Source organism: Poecilia formosa, unplaced genomic scaffold (genome assembly GCF_000485575.1).
Source record: "Poecilia formosa unplaced genomic scaffold, Poecilia_formosa-5.1.2 Scaffold1, whole genome shotgun sequence".
In the NCBI taxonomy this organism is placed as follows: domain Eukaryota; kingdom Metazoa; phylum Chordata; class Actinopteri; order Cyprinodontiformes; family Poeciliidae; genus Poecilia; species Poecilia formosa.
The window spans coordinates 834,952-842,625 of record NW_006799940.1 but is presented as its reverse complement, the minus strand read 5'-3'; the positions used below and the strand labels follow the sequence as shown (position 1 = coordinate 842,625).

Genomic DNA, 7,674 nt, shown 5'->3' with positions numbered 1-7,674 from the left:
ATTACAGGCGCCATAGTTATTTTGGGTCCTTTACAGCGGTTGTTGTAGTCCTGTGCAGTCTATCATTCAACAGGGAAGCATTGGTGGCAAAGAAGCAGCACACGTAAAGGTAAGATGAAACGTCGTCGAGGCTGTTAATGAAAACATTAAAACAGAAAATGTTTTTATTTGCGCGGAAAAGATGTCTAAAGTCTTGACTAGCGTTACAATTTTTAAGCTAGCAGTAAAAGTCAGCTAGCTTCGCTCTTACGTTAGCTTGCATAGCTTCATCTATTTTTGCCGTAAACGGCTTCTCTGATGACGTCTTATTTGCATTTAAATGCTGTTACAAGTATTGACGCGTCTCTGTGGAGTTTTTTGAGAAATGACACCGTTTGAGGCAATGATAGTTGTTTTTTTGTCTGTCATTCTGTAGGAGAGGAATGTAGGTGAAAGGTCGCTGCAGCAGGGGTTGGGCAGGGGTGACCCAGGAATATGTCAAACTGACGCACATAATAATTCATATTAAATAAATTCAAGGCGTATTTAGAAAATAAATAACACTTAATATTAAAGATTAGTTTGTTGGAAATTATCGTACGATAATGGTGTACTTTTAGACATTTTTCAGCGCTTCTAGCTGTCTACCTCATTTTCTTAGGCTATTTATATGGCAGTATTAATTGTCAAATATTTATTACCGCGAAGGAAAAACTAAAATTTGAGACCAAGAACAGTTCTATTTAGAAATTTAGGGCATGGTATCATCTCAAGTACAGTGAAATTGACAGTTTGCCTTCAAAAATATCTTAATGTTACTTGAATGTGTCGATCCGTCATTCAGAAAAAAAGGTGTCTTTAGTTATTTGACATTTCAGGAAGAAACCGTTTATAAACGGTTTAAACGATGAAAAAGCATGAAATGTGGTTTAAGTGTTTTTTCAGACCTGATTTATTGTGGAAAAAGGAAAAACATATTTTTTCCCCCTTGTTTAAAGTTTCATTTGTTCCACCATTCTTTGTCTGTCCATCCATTCTTTCTTCCTTATTGTGAATTTTGTAGATTTCACACTTAAACATGATTACAATAGAGAAATATTCTATAATTCATAATAGACTTTTGTATTTTTTCCTAACAATTTATATTTTTTTTACCAGAAAATTGCAACTTACTAAATTAACATGGCTTACAGTTTTATTATTATTTTAATTAAAGGTTTCTATGTTTATGTTTTATTTTTGTTTTAAAACTTCAGGCTAAAATTCAAAGTAAATCATTTTTTCTCCAGTCTGTAGCATAATGGCCTCCATGTTGCTGAACACGATGCGGACCTGCGCCGTCGGCCAGTCTTGGGCCGTGCGATCTGGTAACTTCTTTTATTTTTTTTTAACAGTTTAAATTACTGAAAATAACTTCCAGCAATCAGAAAAACAGCAAAACGTCTTACCATGTTATTTCTGTGTAATTGTTACTTTTTTCCCTGCAGCTGCAGGGTAATAGTAATAATCATAATTTTAAGTCAATTTTTTTATTTTTCTCACAGTTGCACGCTCCCTCAGTACAACAACACAGCTCCAGGCTCAAGGTAACAAATGCCATTTTATATTATATAAACCTGCGTAATTTTATTAAATAATTTAAGTTTAGTATTTTGATTACAAATGAAGGATCAAAAGGGGATTGAGTTCTTCCCCACTGTTATGCAGTTTATATTTATGCTAATTATCATCATGTAAATTAACTTTTTAAGCATTTAAGTTGCACTGCGTTTGTAAAACACTATCAAAGGTATCTACTGTAACAAAACATGACAGCTTCCCATTGAGATAATGGAGATACGACTGTTGGCATTGATAAAATTGTTTTTTCTCAGTTCAAACTAAAAGCAAGAAGACTCTGGCTCGACCCGGGGTGAAGAACATCGTGCTGGTTGAAGGAGTTCGAACCCCTTTCCTCTTGTCTGGAACCACGTGCGTTTGTTTTGTTTTTAAAAACTGAGTTTATGTTCCCATAGATTGTGAAACAGCTTGATTATGCTATAAAACGTCTCCTTCATCGTTGGTGACAGGTATGCTGACTTAATGCCCCATGACCTGGCCAGAGCAGCTCTTCAGTAAGTTTGTGCTTCTGTTTTCAAATTGACTTTAAGCCAAAACCGTAACTGAGGAAAAAAAAACAAAAAGTTGTTCAGAAACATAGTTTTAAAAGTGAAAATAAGGACCTGATATAAGCTAAACTAATCATAGTTTGTGTAGAAAATAAAGTATCTGGGTAAAATAAAGATTTAAAACTTTTAAGAAATGTTTAATTACATAAAGATTTCAGATGAGGTCACATGAACTCCTTTTATTGTTGCATCTTAGATTAATGTAAGGAGCTTTAAGCGTGCATCCACATTTCATTTAATGCACAAGGAAAACTTTCAAATCCCTTAAATCCAGTTGTAACAGCAGCATCAGGTATTACGATTCACACAAAAAAGTTCTTAAAATGCTAAAAACAATATATTTAAAATTAACAATAACTACTCACACTGTGCAAATATTTGATATAAAATATTGGACTCTAAATTAGATGACAAACTTGGTGTTAGGGACTTCAGGTGTTGGAAATCTGCTGTAAAATAATTTTTTTAAGTGTTTTCTTCCAGTCTTCCTCGTATTTCTCTTTAATTCTCTGCTTGTGTTTTTCTAGGGGTTTGCTGAACAGGACAGGAATACCGAAGGACGCTGTGGATTACCTCATATATGGGACGGTCATCCAGGAGGTTAAGACCAGCAACGTGGCCCGGGAGGTATAAACACACACAACACACACACACACACACACACACACACACACACACACACACACACACACGCTCGCTCGCTCTTACTGAATCTGTGTGATCTGGATCTGAAGTTTTTCAGGATGACCTTCTTGTTGTTTTCCAGGCGGCGCTGGGGGCCGGCTTCTCTGACAAGATTCCCTCTCACACCGTCACCATGGCCTGCATCTCCTCCAACCAGGCGATGACCTCAGGTGACCTCAGCTCTCTATCAGAGCTCCCTGCTCTGTAGACATTTTGGCTGGATTGATGGGGAAATTCACATTTTGCACGTTTTTGTGCTACATTTGGATTTCTTCTGTTTCTATAAACCACCCAGTTGTTTTTTTTTGGAAATAAGTTAATGTTTCTTGGTGTCTGGGAAATGAGCTGTTTCAAAAATCTTCAGAATGTTACAAATCCAGCTGGCACTGCGCTGTTACCTAGCAACCCCAGAGAAGACAAGCCCGTCTCCCAGACAATGCTTAGTTGACTTACCATTCAGAAACCACTTGCTGCATTCTTCTTGTTTGTGCAGGAGGCTCCACTTCTGCTTTTCAAAGTTGAACTGTTTGCAGCCATTTCCATGTGCGAGTGTGAACATTGAGTTGGGGGTTTGTGGTCAGCAGCAGATTATTTGGCTCTAAGATAGCTCAAATCTAAAATCTCATTATCTTAAGAATAATTTTGGTCCAAACAACATAATGAACATGTTTTGTATAGACCGTAGGCCAACTCTAATCTGTTCAAGGAAGCACAGTGGTTCACCGTTAATGTTCTCTCTCTTTGCCTCTTCAGCTGTTGGGATGATTGCAGCAGGCCAGTGTGACGTCATCGTGGCCGGCGGCGTGGAGTTCATGTCCGACGTTCCGATCCGTCACAGCCGAAAGATGAGGAAGACCATGCTGTCCCTCAACAAGGCCAAAAGCGTCGGCCAGAGGCTGGGCCTGCTGGCCAGCATCCGGCTGGCACATCTGGCCCCAGAGGTCGGCATCGTTGTGTTTCTCTTCTTTTCTTTTGTGTGTGACATGATGTAAACTTTGCTGAACGTGTGTGACCAGCTCCCTGCTGTTGCCGAGTTCTCCACAGCGGAGACGATGGGCCACAGCGCCGACCGTCTGGCCGCCGCGTTTGGGGTCACCAGACTGGAGCAGGACGAGTTCGCGCTGCGGTCGCACACACTGGCCAAGAAGGCTCAGGACCAAGGGCTGCTGGAGGACGTGATTTCCTTTAAGGTTCCCGGTAAATCCTCATCCTGTCATTAACTGACATCCAAACTTTAAACTTATTTCACTTTTCTATGATTATTTCTAAGGAAATATGTTGTTGCAGCTCTCGCATTCCTGTCATTGTTTAATTGATATCTTTTGAGTTACTAAATCTGTAGAGATTCTTCATGGCTTTAATATAAAAGAAATATTTTTTGAAAAAAATCTAAGAAAATGTGTCCAGAATTTTATAAAAACAAACAGGAAATTTTTAGATTATAATCCTGAAAAGTGTAGATGTTTAACTCAAGTTTCAAATCTCTGCCTGGATATTTTTACTTATTTTAACTGTACACAGTTCTTTAAATGTCCTGTGAGCAAATATATTTGCCCGTTTATTCATAACATCTGGAACTTTCAATATCTAGCAGTTAGTTTTGCAATTTACCATCTATTAAAGGAGTGTTTCATCAGTAAAACATGCTCCCTGCAATAAGCGGGAGTGAAATTACCATAATAACCCGATATTGGCTGGAAAGTGCAACGTCTCCTCTTTCAGAAACCGTTTGAATTTTTCATATAGCCCAAAGTATCTCAGAGTTACGGTACTGGAAATTTGGCCGTGTCGTCGTCTGTTTACATTAGCCACAAAATCTGAGATAGATTTCAGCTAAAATAAAAAAAAATAGCACATATAATAAATCCTAACAGCTGAAATAAACTGATCCAACATGTTTTTGGTTTCAGGTCGGGATATCGTCTCAAAGGACAATGGTATCCGTCCGTCATCCATGGAGCAAATGGCCAAACTAAAACCCGCCTTCGTCAAGCCGCACGGCACCGTCACTGCTGCCAACTCGTCTTTCCTGGTGAACTTCAGCTTTTACTTTTCTGTCTGGATAAACAAACTAACACTAAATTAATTTGACTGCAACATTTTCTTAGTTGAAGTAATTTTGACGAACATCTTCAGCTTGAATTTTGTGGGTAAACTCGTCGTTTTTGTGTGTTTTCTCAGACTGACGGCGCCTCCGCTGTTCTCATCATGTCTGAGGAGAAAGCCTTGTCCATGGGGTTCAAGCCCAAAGCCTACCTCAGGTATCTGGACTTTCTCAGTTTTATTTTCGCCTCTGACTCGACCTCAGGTGACCTCAGCTATCTGTTTTCACGTTGACAGAGACTTTGTCTATGTGTCCCAGGACCCCAAAGATCAGCTGCTTTTGGGGTAAATTTATTCCAGAAACATCCTAAAAATCTTGTTTTATTCCAAACTGCAAGTTAAGAAAATGTTCTATTATTTGTTTCCTCTGATCCGTTTCCTTTCCTTTTGCAGGCCGACTTACGCTACACCTAAAGTGCTGGAGCGGGCCGGCCTGTCGTTGTCCGACATCGATGTGTTTGAGTTTCACGAAGCTTTCGCTGTAAGTTCTCACAGTCAGCTGTCTTAGAAATAAACGACTCGTTTCTGTCATGATGATGTGTTTTTGTGTTTTTAGGGTCAGATTATGGCAAATCTGAAGGCGATGGATTCTGATTGGTTCGCTCAGACGTACATGGGCAGGAAAGCAAAGGTAAAGATTATTAGTAATCAATTAAAATCTATGCAGATCAGCTGAACTATTTTTGTCAGGAAAAGTTTGAAGTTCAAGCTGGTAGTTCTGTAATCACCCGTAGGGATTGTGGTTTCATAAATATGAACTTTAAAGCTTTGGTTTGTAACTTTTATTAAAAAAAAAGATATTTACATGTTTGTTATTTGTGTGTTATGAGGCAGATAATCTGTGAAAAGATCGATCACTTCCCTGAGCCGTCTGTAGAAATGCTGACCAAAAACAACCAATCAGAGCCAAGAGGCGGGTCTTACCGCTGTCAATCACTCTCATGTACTCTATTCTAAATATGCTACTGGAGGAGAAATGACTTGCGGTTACAGGAAAACCATTTATCCTTCATCAACTGTGGCTATGCTAACTAGCCCTAGTGTTCATGACAAGCTATGCTAACTGTAGCATAGCAGAAAGCAAAGGGGGAAGTGACAGAGTGTGATTGACAGCGCTAAGGCCCGCCTCCTGTCTCTGATTGGGGTAAAAATATATATATATTTTAATAAAAGTTACATACTGCAGCTTATCTTTGTATGTTTATGCCTTTTGCAACAAGCAACAAATGTTTTAATCGCATGATAATCTTTTCTCTTTTTACATGAATGACAAAAGTTTTCCGTCAGACTTCATAATTCTTTTTCTTTGTTGTTTCTGTTGGGTTCTTTATTTATTTTGCATGTTTAAAATGTCTTCCAGTTTTAAATGTAAATAGAATTTAAAGTTGAATCATCTTTGGGAATCTTTTCTTGCATTATTAAAACAATATTATTGCTTATCGCAATAACTTATCATGCTGCAAAATCTGTTATTGTGACGGTCCTAGTTATGTTGGCCTGATGTTATTTTGCCTTTCAAAAGTTTTCACTTGAAATGTTTTAACATTTTGATTATGTATCATCATGTGCTTCTTTCTGCTGGTTTATCACATAAAATCCCACTAAATTGCTTCTTATTTCTCTGATGCGATAAATTGTGGAAACGTTTCCCTGGTGGTTTTCCCCTGACCTCTGACCCTGTTATCTGTGCAGATTGGGACTCCATCGTTGGATAAGTTCAACCTGTGGGGCGGCTCTCTGTCTCTGGGCCACCCGTTCGGAGCCACAGGCTGCAGGCTGGTGACCACCGTGGCTCATCGGCTGAAGAAGGAGGGCGGGCAGTACGGCCTGGTGGCCGCCTGCGCTGCAGGAGGACAGGTAACTTCCTCCTCTTAACCTTAAAAACCAGCAAAAATAAAAACAACACAACAAATATTTCATCATTTGTAATTTTTCCATCTTCCAGGGTCATGCCATGGTGATTGAGGCCTATCCCCAGTAACCCATGATCCTTAATTAGATCTTAATACTCATCATGTCTGCTGCCAACACACTTGCTAACATATGATCAACTGAGTGAACGGCCAAGCACCACTTTGCCTTGATCGGACAGGTTGAATAAGCGATGCGAATGTGTTTGAGGGCTCGTTTGTAAATTAATTTTAGCTTGGAGCCCGTTAAATTATAGCAGAATGCTGATGAGGAATGTTTGCTCTGTTTCCTGGTGTCTTCTCAGCATCTCCTCTGAGTTCAATGTAACATAGCGAAGTTTAACCCGCTCAGAGGAAGCAAGGCCATCCTAATGTTTATATATGCTGTACTATTTTTGTCATACAAACTGTTGGAATTAAATGGTGTGATGAAACTTAAACGATTCTGTTTCTTCATATTTTGCTTTTAACACAACTGTGGTGTTAATAATGCAAATTAGTCCCTGAAATTCATTTTGTGGCCCGTTCACGTTCACATTTTGACACAAGCTGCATAGTGATAAAATAACGTTTTTGACATTTTTGTGTCAATATCTCTAAAAAAATAAGTTTTTGTTAGAGCTTATTTTTTATATATTTTTGAAAATTGAAATTTGACCAGTACTGGAGTTTCTCAAATTTAGATAGAAATAATTTTATTATAATGGAAAGCAAACTTTCTCCCCATCAGAGACAACAGATCAAACATGTTTGCAAAGTTTTTTTCTTTGAAACATTAATAAAAATCTTTTTAGGATAAGACTGCAGTTCAGCACAGAAAACTGCATGCA

At 38.5% G+C, this 7,674-nt stretch overlaps 1 protein-coding gene across 2 annotated transcripts; it reads left to right on the top strand.

Annotated features, from left to right (window-relative positions):
* hadhb (hydroxyacyl-CoA dehydrogenase trifunctional multienzyme complex subunit beta) lies at positions 1 to 7,284 on the top strand. Of its 2 annotated transcripts, none has more exons than XM_007576590.2 (16): positions 1 to 109; positions 1,269 to 1,346; positions 1,524 to 1,565; positions 1,854 to 1,950; positions 2,049 to 2,093; positions 2,675 to 2,774; positions 2,914 to 3,001; positions 3,585 to 3,772; positions 3,848 to 4,028; positions 4,742 to 4,863; positions 5,013 to 5,092; positions 5,172 to 5,219; positions 5,328 to 5,415; positions 5,491 to 5,565; positions 6,627 to 6,791; positions 6,880 to 7,284. In XM_007576590.2, the coding sequence occupies exons 2-16, from the start codon at positions 1,280 to 1,282 to the stop codon at positions 6,913 to 6,915; spliced, it is 1,422 nt and encodes a 473-aa protein (XP_007576652.1). In that variant the 5' UTR covers positions 1 to 109; positions 1,269 to 1,279; the 3' UTR covers positions 6,916 to 7,284. The 2 variants fall into 2 exon arrangements, with proteins under 2 accessions (XP_007576652.1, XP_016522313.1); XM_016666827.1 differs by having other exon boundaries at positions 1,845 to 1,950.
* Positions 7,285 to 7,674: the final 390 nt, after the last annotated feature.